The 16,881-nt window shown below is 36.0% G+C and overlaps 1 protein-coding gene across 2 annotated transcripts in view; it reads right to left on the reverse strand.

Moving 5' to 3' along the window:
* Positions 1-631: 631 nt before the first annotated feature.
* Positions 632-16,881, reverse strand: part of LOC124555528 (rab11 family-interacting protein 1) — a 105,986-nt gene continuing 89,736 nt past the window's right edge. Inside the window, exons 9-12 of one of the 2 annotated variants that reach the window (XM_047129482.1) lie at positions 9,881-10,180; positions 3,884-4,041; positions 2,964-3,101; positions 632-1,121 (exon numbers count right to left, since the gene is read on the reverse strand). In XM_047129482.1, the coding sequence (XP_046985438.1) occupies positions 1,074-1,121; positions 2,964-3,101; positions 3,884-4,041; positions 9,881-10,180 (644 nt within the window). In that variant the 3' untranslated portion in view covers positions 632-1,073. Of the gene's footprint in view, positions 1,122-2,934; positions 3,102-3,883; positions 4,042-9,880; positions 10,181-16,881 lie in introns of both variants that reach the window. The other variant, XM_047129481.1, reaches the window with a different exon arrangement.

Raw genomic sequence — 16,881 nt, forward strand, 5'->3', positions numbered from 1 at the left:
AAGCTATATACGGAAGGGCATAATAAGCCTGAAAAAACATTTCTTACCACCATTCAAACCTTCAAAAGCTTTCTCACACAGCATCTTAAAACACAGGTTTACATAAACCACTAAAAAGTAGCAAATATTTACAGCTTGTGGTTACTGTCTAAAACTGACAGACAATTTTTCTACAAACATCACATTGAGTATGGACAGATTTTTGCAACCCTTATCTTTTAAAAAGCATAGAACAAACAATAAATCTTCCATTATGAGTGACATTGCTAATAATTGCAGCTGACAATTAATCAGCCTGAGATACACAAACTTTAAGATTATTATGTAATAATTTTTGGAATAAAAACTGAGCAAACCTATTACGTGTGTCCCGAGAAATATTTGCATTCCTTCCTGGGCAAAAGGAAACAGTCTCTACGTGATTATTTATTGTCAACATAAACTTCGGTCCATTACATAACAGACAACTAGTAATACAACAAAGAGGTTCAAATCTTAAGAATTTCAATTTTTTTTTGTTTGTCACTCTGAGAAAAACATTTCTATTTACAAAGTAAAGGAAATAATATATCGCGAAAATTATGCCGGTGGAAAATTCATGAAAAGAACTGAATAACAAATTACAGTAAAATAATTTTCTGTGTTATTTTTGTTACAAAATAAATCAGATTAATGACTGTTCTTAACACATGTTCACTTCATGCAACCTCATACACAAAGAGGCATGAAATATCTATTAATAATGCCAGTTTGGAAGATTTATAAACACTTATGTTTTCCAGGAAGAGATAGTGAATGAATCACAAAAAATATATAAGAATGGTAACAAAGAAAGAATAGCAGTAACAATAACAAAAACAATAACAAAACAACAGAAATAACAACAATAGCAAAAATAACAACAATAAAAATGTTAGCATAAAGTAACAGGAAGAACTTTTCACTGTATCAATACATTAAAATCACAGATTTAAATCATTAAAATACTAGAAGCTAAGATTTTCTTCACCAGATGCTGGCAGCTATCATCATGTTTAAGAAACTGACACTAATGTAAGTGTATTTCTGGATTCTCAGTAGTTTCTTAATAAATACTTTGCTCTCTCACAGAAACCATGTTCCTGTAACCCAAAAGAAGGAATTTTTCCACATTAGGTAAATGTTCCAAAGTGGTGGACATGGTAAGCGCACAACCTATAGTTTTAAAAAAATAAGGTAGATACACATACGGAACAACATTTTATCCATTTATGGTGCTGTAGTTTACTGTAACATCATGGCTTTGTTTTTCTGGTTGCCAAATGCATTACCAGATGGACAGTTTTCACTGACAAATTGGAATTTAATTTAAAACAGAGTTCAAGACCTATATGGCATAGCATCAAATCAAAGTGTAGATAAAACATATGCCAAGAATTTGATGAGAGCTTTCACTGAAATCCTTTTTAAGTAGTACAGTTCATTAATTTACTCTAAACTGAATCAGTTTTAATAGGGAAAAGTAGAAGCTCAAGGTTTCTGAAAACTTTACATTGGAAAAAGATTAAAGCTCTCACTTCATGATTCATTATTATGATAGGATAAATTCATTTACATAGACAATATCACATTTATTTTGTGAACTAATCAGTTAAATAGCAGACTGCTATACATAAAAAAATATTGTTCAAATTGAATAAGAGCTGAATAAAGAAATTAAAAAATAAAGTTTTTGTTATAGTGATGGAAATGGTTCTAATAAATTATGTACTACAATGAAGTCATTCTATGAAAAAAAAAATCAAATTGCTGGACGGCATATAGCAATGCAGGTACAGGGACAGGGCCAACCAATATTATAGAAAAATTAGAGAAATCTGTGGTGGTATAACTAGGTCACTCCTAAGAAACAGATTGACCACCAAATTACTTAACAAGTTACGCTATAATAAATGAACTTTTGGTTTCAGTTATGAGAATTTAACTTCCTGTGTATCTACATGAAGTTAGCAGGAAGCTGCACACTATTGTGACTGGGGATGAAGATACATAGTTGTCGTGGCAAGAAGAAAAGTATATGCCCTTTCTTCAAGAGGGAGACTTGTTCTTTGTAACTATCTTCAATTGTTACTCTATTTATTTCTCTGACCACTCACCATTTTTTTCTGTCAAGACAAAGCATGTAAAAATATGACACAATGAAGTGTCACAGGCTAAAACGCAATGTCAGATAAACTAACACATGAAAAACAGATAATCTGGCAAAAGTGGTCATACAATTAATACATTTTAAGATTTCTTGTTTACACAATGATAGTCACAGTCTTAAGCCATAAAAGCACTCATAAAAAAGCCTCACTGCATACCACAGCACAAAAAAACAAAGCTGGTATCTACTTTTCTACTGTTTCACAGACAAGTATCTAATAACAGTTTTCTGTCAGATCCTATGTAACATTCATGTTTACATATGGTCATGAATTATAATCTAAAAATACTACAGCATGAGGAAATACTGCTTTTCCACACACAAAAATAAAATCACTACAACACAATTTAAAATAGCATATAAAGGTTTTCATTTGAACTTTCAGGATAATCACTGTTCTCCTGAACAGCAATAGTGGGATAGCAACAATTTGTCATTCAATGTTCCACTACAAGTTTACAGGTAGCTGAAGTATTTGTATGAACTACTTCAGTGGAAGATTGTTGCTGAGATGACTGATTCCCATGAAGCAGGCTGAAGGGACAGACATTGCTTCATAAGAGTCAGTCTTTTCAGTAGCAGGCTAGATAAAAACCTAATAAGCTGTATCTTATAAAACCTGATTAAAACTGTTTGCCACTGGCCAATGACTAAAACATATTGATGTTTATACATGCCATTTAACACTTGCTCAAAAAATATGTTTTGGTGTAAAAATTATCACGTCAACTGATTTATTTGCCTACCTAGAGTCTATTTCTGTTTTGACACTCACATACGGATTCTGGAGGATACGAGGAGTTGTTTCCATTACTCGCAGCAGTAAATTATCCAGATAGTCTTCAAGATCTTTCACTTTCTTGTTTTGGTCTTCAACAGTGAGCTGAAGGTTATATATTATTGAAATCAATTCCTGAAACAATGATTAACACATGAAAAACAGTATTCATGACAAACTGAAGTAGAACATCATTTCAAATATGAAACAAATTAATTAATTGTCTTATTAAGAAGCAGAGAAATATCATCTTATGGAAAATTACACAAGACACTAAAATTCAAGTTTTACGCACAGAATTTTAAGTTTTTACAAGCAGACAAAGTTCTGGAAATACATTAAAAGAATCTGAAAAAATACGGCATAAGACAAACAACAGTAAAATTATTTTGCACAAGCACAGCAAAAAAAGTCAAAAGTTTAGGTTTGACCTAGACAGATACTGCATCTTGCACATTTTTTCTCCACATCTTAGTAAACAAATGATTAACAGCTTGTGGACTTTTCTGAGTGAAGCAGTCAAGTATAAAGAAGCTACTCTACTCATCTGTGCAAAGGGCAAAGAGACAATGACAGATAACATGCAGTTCTGGCAGATTAAAACTGTGTGCCAGACTGAGACTCAAACTTGGGACCTTTGCCTTTCGCGGGCAAGTGCTTTACCATCTGAGCCACCCAAGCACAAGGTACTGGCAAAATTGAAGCCATGAGGACGGGTCGTGAGTCGTGCTTGGGTGGCTCAGATGGTAGAGCACTTGCCCACGAAAGGCAAAGTTCCCGAGTTCAAGTCTCGGTCCGGTACACAGTTTTAATCTGCCAGGAAGTTTCATATCAGCGCACACTCCGCTGCAGAGTGAAAATCTCATTCTAGACCCCTACTGACAGCACAGTATAATGATACATTAAGAATTACTTACTTCTTTGGTATTATTTTCATATTTTTGGATAACAGAATCTGGTGTTTTATTCCCACAAGTACGGACTTTTTTATCATCATTTTCACCACCTATAATTATTCGCTCTTCTGCAGTAGGAGTTTTCACCTCTGGTATAGCTTCCTCATTCTTCGGATCACCTATGATACAAAGAAGTTAAATACGATAATTTATAATCAGTAATTATAATGAGATAAGTGGCAGTTTATACGAAGAGGGCTTACAATCAGCACACATAAATAATTTAAAGGCATCACTATCAACATTTGTTTTATAACAACATGCTAACGAGCATTACAGAATCCACACAAATTACTGGTGTTGGAACTAACCACAGAAGTCAAACAAAGTAAGAGAAAGACTTGATGCAGAGAGCCACCTCACGACTGCAGCTCTGGCTTACTGCAGCACACTGTTTTTGTTTTTAAACTTTTATATTTCTAACAGTTCTGTTGATGCCTATGTATCACATCCTCCATATTATTATATTTATTTACTTTGGTAAAATGCAAGCACTGACTTCTGCCATTCTTTTGATCTAGCTTTACCTTCTTGCTTCACAGTGATTTCTCTGTTGTGACCACTATATCCCATTCTGCCTGGCTCCCTTTCTTACAACCCTTGTAAGCTGCACCATCTACCTTATTATGGCTGGATTAACTGGCGCAAGTGCTTCACGAATTTTAATAAGTTGCTTGGGAGATCAATATTACTGGCCTGCATTTAACACAAAAGGTTACATCCCCCCCAAAAACGTTGCCTGACTCACAGTACTCTGAACTATGTTGGACAACTACAGCTTATCAAGGACAAGATGGGTCATCAATTGAAATTAAATTAGCATAAGCTAGAACATGACAGTTTTATGTAAAAAGTGTTCTCACAAGTAATACACAATGAGAAACTGTGAACATACACCCCTCACCACCTCCAGTCCCCTTTTCACATACAACTAAGGTTGTGGAGCAGCCTTCAAGTGTTACGCAAATATTTCAAACAACTGTATAGCTCTAGTAATAAAGTAAGATACAATGACTGTTTTATATATTTTTAATCTACACGTTTTTCTTGAATATATATGAAGTTGGCCTCTATAGCAGAAGGAAATGGTCATTATCAGCTACCAAATTTAGCAGTTGTGAATGAAAAATCAGTTTTAACTCATTGACAGTTGCTGTTACTCTCAAAGAGGATATGTCTCCCCTTAGAAAAATATTGTGTCAACATTATGGTTTTTTCCAAAACATTTAAAGCAAAAGTACGACATAGCCAAATCATAGCCAAGGTTTTTGAATTCAGAATGTTTGATGGTAGTCTTCTAAACCAAATATTAATACACTGAGGGTAGTTACTGTCTTATTTTGTCAGCCACATGCAACTGGGCACCTTTCGTTCATAACTTGTCCAAAAATAAAAATCTACCCTCTCCCATTAAAAGCCTGCCAGAATCGCACACGAGTACACTTCAGTTGAAAACAGTTGTTCTTACTGTCTTCACACCAACGGCTAGTTCGACCCAGATCTCTATGCAAGTCTATCCTGTGCAAGTACCTTCACTTTGCACAATTGTTGCAATCTAAATCCATTTTAACCTGCTTCCTGCGGTCACACCTATATTCATACTTAAGAATGTGTCCTTTTGCTTTTTCTCCACAGTTCGATTCAGTACCTCTTCTTTAGTTATCCCATGTACTCTTCTAATTGTGAGACTTTTCTGTAGCTCCAGATTTAAAAAGCTTCCATTTCCTAATTGTCAGCATTCCTTTACACACCACATTTCAAAAGCCTCCATTCTTTTCCCATATGAACTGTTTATTGTTCTCATTTTGCTGATGTATAAGGCCACACTCCAGACAAATACAGTTTGTAACCTGTTTGTTTCTACCTTCATCAGATATTCTGCAACTCAAATAGCGAAACCTCTCTGCTACCACTGTGGACACTAGACGTTCTGTTCAGGTGATCTTCCAAGTTCTTTAGTATCCCTGACAAAATTACAGTATCTTTGGCAAAACCTTAAATTATTATTCCTTCTCCCTGAACTTAAATCCACATTTTTCAAATTTCTCTTTGCTTTCCTTTACTACCTGCCCAACGTACAGATAGTAAAATGGGGAAGGGAGTGGGCTACAACACTGTCTCATTCCCCTCTCAACTACTTCCTTTAATGCCCTTTGACTCTTTATGCCACTGAATGGTTTCTGTCAACAGCCTTTTCTTCCTTGTATTTTATCCATACTATCTTCAGAATTTCATAATGTGTATTCCAGTAATCTTCGTCAAAAGCTTTCTCAAAATCTATAACTGCATTAAATGTAGTTTTGCCTTTTAAAACCTATCTTCTAAAATAAATTGCAATGCTGCGCATGTTCTTTTATTTTTTCAGAACCCAAAGTGATTTATCCAGAATCAGTTTCTTAAAGTCTTCCGATTCATCTGTAAATAATTTGCGTTAATATTTTGCTGTCATGTGATACTGAACTGATTGTCTGCTAGTATGTACATGTTGGGACTTGTTTTTGGAACTGAAATTACTGCATTCTTCTTTAAGCCTGAGGATATTTCTCCTCTCCCATCTCTCCCATATACACTGCATACCGGGTGGAATAGTTTCGTCATGCTCGATTCTCCCAAAATCTCAATAATTCTGAAGGAATGTCTTCTACTCCATATGTCTTGTTTTCACTTAGGCATTGCACTGCACCATCAAATTGTTCTCAGAGTATTATATCTCTCATTTTGTAACACTTATGCCTGTTATTGATTATGACAATTTTTAGCAACCTCCATGTTCCCCGTGGGTAATGTAACATCTATGTTATATATGTTCTTTGATTTTAAACATATGGAAATTCTGTAGCATTATGTAAACAGAATTAATTTGTAATTTTTAAAAACTATGTTCTTTCATAGTATAATGAAATATAAAAGCTGGAGTAAGTCTCTCCACAACAAAAAGGTTAGGTGAAGTGTGAAAGGTGGTTTTGGCACAGAGTAGTGCGAGATATCTTTGTGGAATATATAGTCTGTGGCCAGCAGCCAATGAACTAACATCCTGAGTGCTTAGTGAGACAGGGACTGCATTGAAAGTGGAAGAAATATGCTTGAGATGCAGATTATTATTTGTTGTTATATGATGGTATTTATTGATTTGCTCTGAAACAGGAAATTCTGACACCAAGAAGATATTTCAAAGAGCATTTTACATCAAGAGCCATGATTGTACAATATGGCTTTGCTCTGATGCCACAGAAAAGTGCCAATGCCACCACATTCAGTCAAAGTAGGTGTTAACATTGTATTTACATGCTTGGACCAGAAGTATGCCGAAGTTACCAACAAAAAGTTTTCCTGTTTTAAATATGTCATGAATATTTGTTTATCCATAATCATTTACCTTCAGAGGGTCTATTTCCTGTTACTGAGATATTCCAGGTTTTTCTCAAAGTTGATGAACTATATAATCAATATTGTTAAAAGGTTTTGCTAACCTTGGGGAAGAATAACTTTGTTAATTGATTAATGAACCTTTTCTATGAAGTGTTCAACACTGTTATCAAAGTACCTCAGGGAAAGCACAGTAAAACAATAATTGTTAACAAATACTAAACTGAAGTCTGAAATTTCAATTACTATTCAAATCATTGCACGGAATTTAAATTTTGCAAAGTAAAATAGTTGAGTACAGAAAACAAATGTAGGCTGCAACATTTCAAAGGCCCAGACCTTTCTGATTTACTTTACAGGTTTGCAATAACATTTTTGTTTGTGAATTTATGACTGTGTGTATTATTACTGTGTATTATTAGAAGTGTTCGCATAAAACCCAATCAGTAAAAACAACAGCTTCTAGGTTCCCCTACATCAAATCTGTGACTTAATAAACCTACAGTAAAAATTTATATAAGGTTTAGTAATTATTCTGCAAATATTTGTGCACTTGATAAAATAACTGGCACTAACTGATTAAAACTGTAACAGATTAAGAGTCCATAAAAACAAAGAGTGCTCATGTCAGTTAAAATAACAGCTTGGTAACTTTTTCAAAATTACTGTCTTTCAGCAGTAAAGTGTTAGAACCACCTTATATCTGAATTGTTCCACCTGTTGGTTGGCACATTGTGATGAGCATTACCAATCACATTGTAAAGTAGACAGTGTGCGTTAGTGTGAAACAATTTGTTGCCATCACACTTTAAACACTTATCTATATCATTACATTTTAATCATTTATCTGTCTCACTTATGAATAGTTTGTATGCCAACACATACTATGATGTGCTGGTGTTATCAAACCGATTTCATATTCGTGTATAGCAGTTAGTTTACTTTGTTAGCAGTATATTTACTTGGAATTACTTTCTCTAATTAGGCTGATGGCCATATTCATTTGTATGATCACAGATTTACTTTCCAAATGTAATAATGTAGGTTCGATTCCCCCCAGAATAATTGTTGCCTCCTTTCAATACACAGCCTTTCAGGTGATGAAATGCTGTCCAGTTACTTTCCATTAACACACGTCAAATTTCAAATCCAGTCAAAAAAGTAACATTATAACTGACTTGCTCATACAGTTAATAACCTAAAGTGTTACAATTTCATCTTTATCCATGTCTTCCTCCCGTTCCGTAACACTGACTTCATGTTTCTTTCCCTTATATGGTCCTTCTCTATGTTCTTTCCACCTCGCTGCTTTCCTTTCTTTGCTTAGTACTGGTTTGCCATCTGAGCTTTAGACATTCATACAGCTGCTTCTCTTTTCTCACGAGGGTAAGCTATAGATGGCATCAATCTCTCCAGTCATGCATGCTTCTACAAACTTGTATTTGTTCTCTAGCCATTCATCTGTTGCCACTTTGGACTTTGTCAAGTTAATTGTTTAGATTTCCACACTCCCTTTTGACTATTTCATCTTAAGCATTTTTATTATTTCTCCTCTTATCGATTACATCAATATTTTTTGTGTTATCCTCGGATTCTATTGTACACTGTCTTTCTGCCTAGTTGATTTTCTGCTGCCATCGTTGTTTTATCTTTAAAAGTAACCCACTTTCATTCTATCATATTCCTTTCCTGTGTTTCAGTCAAGTGCTGCCCAATACTCCCTTTGACACTCTGAAGAACCCCTGGTTCTTTTACATTATCCAAGTCTAACTTCCTATCTTTCCTAAATTTCTTCAGTTTCAGTCTGCAGTTCATTAGCAACAAATTATAGTCGGAGTCCGCATCATCTGCTGAAAGCATTTTGCAGTTTAAAATCTGGTTTTGGAAAAACTGTCTAACAATTATACACTGTACCTGAAACATTCTGGTGTGTCCAAGTCTTCCCCACTTATATAACCTCCTTTCATGATTCTTTGCAATGATTAAATTGTGCTCTGTGCAAAATTCCACCAGATGGCTTCCCCTCTCCTTCCTTCTTCCCACTGCTTTTCCTTCATGTCTTTTCCCTAAACTACTGTCCAGGAATAATGTGTTATGGAGCATCCATTCAGCTAATTAGTACCAAATATTTGGTTAATAGGTACCTCAATATTATATAATGAATGGCACTGAATACTTTGTAACTAAAAGCATGCACTTGGAAATCAAATACATGTTTCATATTTCTCTTTACCAACACCAACTGTTGTCTTTTCATTTCACTTGCTCTAAGTTAATTTTTCCATCAATGTACTGCTTGTCAAACAGCATAAACATCTACACCAGTCCAGCCAGTCATCAGTGCCATAACTTCTTGAATCACCAAACATCTTACCCTGTTATCATCAATGGGATCAGATAACTGTTACATATTTTTCCACACACTTCTATTCCCTTCATTGGCTTCTTACCCAGCTGTGTGAACACCACAAGACAGCACTATATTCATAAGACAGATAAAGCAGCTACTACTGAACAGCACTATATAAACAAAGTTTAGTAGATACTGGAAAGAAATGTAAGAAACACACTTTTTCTGTGCAGAAAACTCACCTTTACGAAAATGTTTATTAAAGCGTCTTGCAAGTTTTGAGATATCTTTTTCTTTTTCTTTTGTTTTTTCCTTTTCTTTATCATCATGTGTGATGGTTTCAGTAACATTTCTTGGAATATCTTCATTAACCTTTCGTAATGCTGCCACTGGAGTGTCTATTGTATTTGCGCGGACAATTGCTGGTGTGCTTGCATGAGTGATGTTATCAAATTCTTTATCTTCACACTGACTCATAGTAAATGACTTCGATGTATCCCAAGACCTTCTCTTTAGTGTATCTGAATTATTAATAACTGAATCTGTTCAGAGAAAAAAGCACATCAGCTTCATTAATATAACAACAATATGTATAATTTCGAACATAAATTTCCAGTACACACAGATAATGATTGTAATTATTATGAATCTCACATCAACTGAGTACCTTCTGAGCTTGAAACAACTTGTAACAATAAAACCTGAGGATATGACAGCTCTAACTATAGGATGGTAGACTGATGAACAACTTTAGTGATGAAGTGGAAGCAATGGATGTTAAATAACAAAACACTGTAGGTTGAAATCACTACTGAAATTTTCACATTATTTCTGAAATTATGGAATATTCCCCAAGAAAAAGAGTAAGTAAACTTTTATGTACCCTTCAGTCCATCTGATGATTCTGATGCTTCTACGGAAGTAAATGTAATCTTTATTAAGCCCAAAAACACTGGGCATTACACTAATTACATTCCTTACAATCCAAAATTCTGTAAGATTCTCAGAAATTAGATTTCACTTGAGTATTACCAATGCTGGCCATCTATATCTGATTACAGGAGGACAATCAGATGCAGCACAGGACTGATATACATGACTTAGTGAGACAGTGTATTGATATGGTGACATGATTTAGCAACTACTGCATATTATTCCAGTTATTTGGATGGTCATCTGCCAGTAAAGTGTGTTGTTTGCCCTTCTAAGTATCCATTTTCCCAACTTCATTTTTGGGATTGCTATCCAGCAGATTCCACCACATATAAAAGTGGTCAGGGACTGTCATCAACTTCTCCTTTTGCACAATTTGAGAGATTACGACAAGACAGTGGCAGGTTTACATATAACTTAAAAGACTCTTCATTAGTGTTACAGTGTGTTATGTCCAACACTGAGTAGTCTTGTTTAATTTTATGACACTCAAAAACTTTGGCTCCAGGTGATGGCAGAGGGAGCTCCACAGCAATCACATACAGTAATTTTTCAAGAAGAAAGACGATGATAGGGTTCAGCAATAGGGACATTGACAGACATGGTGTTACCAGAGTCATGTAGTGAAAGACAGGAGGACTATATCTTTTACAGCCACTTGTATGTTAAAACATGTGGGTAGCAGTATTCAGACCCACTTGTCGCCACATGATTTAGAATCATTTAAGCTCTGCATAAAAATGAGATCACATTAACAATAATGTCTATCATCATCATCTTCACAATGTTTGTTCCTGTAAAACTATCACAACAAGCAGACTGCATGTTTTTGGATGATTTCCAACCAATTTGACAAAAGCATTTTTTTGTGACCTAACCATCACCTTCGGCTGCACCACATGGTGGCCTTTCATCTTACACGTTCTTGTTGATTGGCCTCCAACTACACTTTGAGATACTGTCATTGTCCCACACCTTTTTATAGCAGAGTTCCAATTCTAATGTCCAGCATGTCCTTTAATACACAGAATGATTAAAACTAAATTTTTCCTATTTGAGCCAGGGTAGACAGAAAACTATTTACCGTATGGGTTCACAACTTTAGAGGAATGGTGTTCAGACAGCCAGCGGTAGGATTCTCATTGTTGTTAGTGTTAGTGTCATGACTTGTTGTGATGCACTGGCACTGGTATAGCGACATAGGGTTGAAACACAAACATCAGTGTTCATTACAGTTGCAGGCAGTCAACACAGGTCTGGACAATGTGAGCAGGGCTTTACCTGTAAAGCTGTTTTATGAAAACACCAAGAATAGTGTAGCTGCTCATTGTATTAATGCATTAAAGGAATATGGAGAAGTTCTCTTTCTGCACCCAGATTGAAGAACCTATTCGGAAGTTTGAATTAATTGGCAATTTGTGAATTCCTTCTGGGAAAGGCCCACGGCCAAAAATTGTTGAAAAAATTACTGTTGCCATGGCTGAGAATGATGGGCGCAATATGTGAGCTTCAAGCAGTGTACAAGCTGTGCCATGACAGCTGAACATTAAACGGTCCACCTTTCGAAAAATGCTGTAAACTGGGAAATAGTACCTCTAGTGCCATTTCAGGCTCTTGTAGATACAAGTGGTTGTCACATTGGGCTATGTGTGTAATCTGGAACATAAACATAGTATGCAATTGCCTCTCATGTGGCAGTTAAAATGTCTTTCTTTCAGTGGTTTATTTGTTATTTCTCTTCCACATGTTCCTACAAATGTTTCCACGAAGTTTCATTGTCCTACATCATTTGTTTTTCATGGGGGCTCTCAGAAGTAGTGGAAGTTTAATTATAATTGTCCTCCACATTCGTTTTTCTGTTATCATATCATTAAGCCTTGCTCACTGTTTTAAGGACTCTGATGAACTGTGTGGCAGGTGAGATCCTAAGCCTTCCTTAAATTTTGAATGTGTGTATTTTCTATATGTACAACAGGCCACAGGTATATCCACTCTTCTCTTAGGCTGACAGAAGCAGCAAGGCACATCAGCTGTTAATGAGTATTGCCTGGGATATAATTAGGAAATAAGAAACAAGGCCAGTACTGTGGCAAGAACTCTTGAAAAGTTTCCCATAGAAGATTGGCAAGTAGCCTCCTGAAACAATTAATGGCAAACATCATATAGAGAGGGAATGAGGTCTCAGATTCACTAATTTATGGTATCCCCAACTTAATTTGTTGAGATCTTCCCAGCAATCTCATCTGAAAGGACGTTTTTCCATGGGGGAAAAAAACTGCAGCAAGGAGTATAGTGAGCACTGACAATTAACCTCTGTTGTACATATGGACACAAAACATGAAAGGCTATGAGCACAAATAATACCACTATTTGCAGCACCTGAAGGGGAAGACTACATTGGTTGTCAGAATACTGTCACAAAAATGTATCAGTGTTATGCCCCAGAATGATACTCTGGGCAGATGTGAAACATTTTTGGTTTCCCCTCACTGGAGCCAGTGCTAGAATTAAAGCCAAGGCAGTCTAGTACGTAATATCAGGATTGGAATGCCGACAAGGAAGAATGGGCAATATTGCATGCAGAATGGGTAAAATGGGCGTACCAACAAATTAACTGCTGCACATCATCCGAACTGGATGATCGAAGCACCGACGCAGCAGAGTGACCTCAGAGAGAAGAGAGTGTAATGTTATTCTACTGATCACACACAGTGAAGTAACAATGTGTAAGTTGTATGCAAAACCGACTTTCAGCACACATATGCTGCAGAAATAACTAAACTGAAAGTCCAAAGAGAAGAGTTCTGACACTGCGGTGCTTTGCAGAGCACCATCGTGTCCACAAAACTAGGCCACAACTGGTCATTCTTGCCACACACTAACATCATTGGCATAAGCTGACCAGTATAAACACTGTTGACTTCCAAATGCCAGTTCTCAGTTTGCATCTAACCAATTCAGAGGGGGACCTGTGACACGCCGTCTGTTGTCCAACAAGTTGACTTCAGTCTACAATACAACAGCCAGGCCCATCTGAAGTACTTAGCTGCCAAGGGCTGTTGCCATCTCATCTTTGCCTTTGCTGATGAGATGACTTGGGTGCTTCCTACCACCACGCCTGCTTGATGTCTAGCTGATTGTACCTGGTGAGCTGCTGAACCATCATCAACCTGTGGGATAGCAATACCTGGCACCATCTGACCTGCATCTATGAGCAAACACTGGCATCAACACAGGGAGCAAAAGGTCATTTACAACTTGTACAGTAACTCAACTGCAGTTTTAAAAGTTGGAGGGCCTGTAGAGAAAGTGGTAGCTGAGAAGGGAATGAGACAGGGATGTAGCCTATCCCCAGCGTTATTCAAGCAAGCTGTGAAGGAGAGCTAGGAGAAATTTGGAAAGGGAATTAAACTTTAGGGAGAAGAAACAAAAACTTTGGGGTTTGCTGATGACACTGTAATTCTGTCAGAGACAACAGAGGGCTTAAAAGTGTGGATTAACAGAACGTACAGTGTCTTGAAATGAGGATATAGGATAAACATTATCAAAAGCCAAACAAGGGTAATGGGATATAGTCAAATTAAAACAGATGATGCTGAAGGAATTAGATCAGGAAATAAGACACTAAAAGTAGTAGATTTGTTTTGATATTTGGGCAGTAAAACAACTTATGATGACCGAAGTATAGAGGACACAAATGTAGAATAACAATGACAAGAAAATAGTTTCAGAAGAAGAGAAATTTTTTAACATCAAATATAAATTGAAGTGTTAGTAAGTCTTTTCTGAAAGCATTTGTCTATAGTTGGCCTTGTACGAAAAGTGAAACATGGCCAATAAGCAGTTCAGACAAGAAGAGAATAAAAACTTCTGAAATGTGCTACCGAAGAATTCTGAAGATTAGATGGACAGATCAATTAACTACAGAGGATGTACTGAATAGAATTGAGGAGAAAAGAAATCAGTGGCATAACACATTTTGAGACAGCTGTTTTAGAATAGGAGGGAAGTGTTGGGGATAAAATTTGCAGTGCGAGACCAAGAGACGAGTACAATAAGCAGTTCGTATTCAGAGTTGAAGAGGCTTGCACAGGAGAGAGTAGCACAGTGAGTTGCATCAAACCTGTCTTTGAATTGAAGAAGAAGAAGACCACCACCACCAGAACAACAACAACAACAACAACAACATTTTTCCATTTCATAATCAACTACCAAATAACACCAAAAGGCAACAACAAGGGAAGACCTAGTGGTAGCATATTTATCTGCTGACATCACATTTCTTGACACAATACCACAATTAATTGTACTGCAAGATGCATTCTGGAGAGATCTTTAATGCTGTGTATGTTAGCTTTGATTCATGCTTAACATTTTTTGTGTTTTCAATTCTAAACTTGAGAGATTTAATGATTTGTGTGTATACAATCTGCAGCATTTATGAGTTTGTGCAACAAAACAGTGATGTTCCCATTTGTTGGTAGATATTCCCTTGTATGTATGTTTACATAATGGGACAAACTCACTCCTGAGAGAGAGAGAGAGAGAGAGAGAGAGAGAGAGAGAGAGAGAGAGAGAGAGAGAGAGAGAGAGAGAGAGGGGGGGGGGGGGGGAGATTTTTTCACATAAATGTGAAAACTCTTAAACATTCTTTAAATAAAACAAACATGTCAGCCTACAATTTTGGAGCTCTCTAGCGGTAAAGGGCTGCAAATGAAGAATAAAGATGCAGAATGTTAATAATGTTAGTTTTATTTAAAAAGCTTTAAGAGTTCTCACACAAAAAAATCAGAAGCAGTACTTTTCAGCATTCTCTTGTAATATTACACAACATATTTCTATTAAATTAATAAACAAGTCCCAGCGACTTTAAGAAAACACAGAAGTGCACAAAAATTTTGGAGAAAGGAGGATACGAACAATCTCTCCTTTACATTTCCGCACTTATGTATCTTATATTACATGATCCCTAGAAAGCATTAATCACTGTTATGTTGTTGTTGTTGTTGTTGTTGTGGTCTTCAGTCCTGAGACTGGTTTGATGCAGCTCTCCATGCTACTCTATCCTATTATGTTGTTAACTGACACTTAATTAGAACATATCATACCAAAAACAATGCATTTTTGATACACCTTCAATGTGCCATTACTTTGAAATGGCATACTTCCCAACACACATGTTGCAATTCAAAAACAATGAAATACCAACATTCTTTCACCACCGATATGATGTTTCCCATCATTTTCTAACAACAAATCGTGCAAATAATGACGCATTTTTGAGAGATCCTTAATGCACTGGTGCTTTAAACTAGCATATATTCAAAGGATATGCATTATAATATAAACTCCACAATATACAGACTTAAAATAATTAGGACGAAACGCAATATGTCACCATCTACGTTCTGCTTGTGACACAGGATGGCTAGGCTGTAAGGACTGAGCCAACAGGAGGCCCATAAGAGCCGTACTCTGTAAAAGCCACACTCCCAAACCTCTGCTGCATAGAGCTACGTGGAATTTCAAGGAACAGCCTTAAGACTAATTACTGCCTGTTCGCAAACATCATTTGACATCAGATGCCAAAAATGTTGACTGTCATTCTGTAAATTCATGGCACAAATATTTGATATCAGGGTTGCCACAAGTTTCCCCAAGTGAAATTCTCCAATACTTTTCTAATTTCCAAACAAGTTTTAGCATTTTTCCCTGACAAATTTTGAGATCTCAAGGGTAAGGAAAGACATAAGTTGACAAAAAAATATGACTTCTGTACTTCTCCCTCATGTGAGTAAAAAATCTTAAGTACTAACATCAACATCTTTTGTAGTGAACTGCTTTTAGATGGATAAAGCAAGCCATATGGTATGCATATTTCAATAAGACCACTGTTGTTATTTTATTTCAATACAACGAAACACATCCGGTGACAAAAATACGCATTTCCTTGGAGTTGCAAGAGAGATTTAAAATACCTTCACCGATTTCAAAAATAACCTCAGAAAAAGTAGGCCTCTTGAAAGAAGTGCATAAGGCAGGGAAGAGTTATGTACACCAACACTATAGGTTACCACCAATAAAATGTTAGTTCTACTATGTTCATTATTGTCGGCTATTATCCACTGCGTTATGTCTATTATTATACAGGTACTGTGTGATTTTTCTTTAAAGAAATATACGAATACATAGTGTACAAACCACCAGCGACGGTCACAATTTTCTTCTTCTTATCGTTCATACTTTATAATATATAAACTACTTTCAAAGAGCCAAAATGGGCTACAATTAATAAAATGTCTATAAAATG

The sequence above is a fragment of the Schistocerca americana genome, chromosome X, assembly GCF_021461395.2.
Source record: "Schistocerca americana isolate TAMUIC-IGC-003095 chromosome X, iqSchAmer2.1, whole genome shotgun sequence".
Taxonomy (NCBI): domain Eukaryota; kingdom Metazoa; phylum Arthropoda; class Insecta; order Orthoptera; family Acrididae; genus Schistocerca; species Schistocerca americana.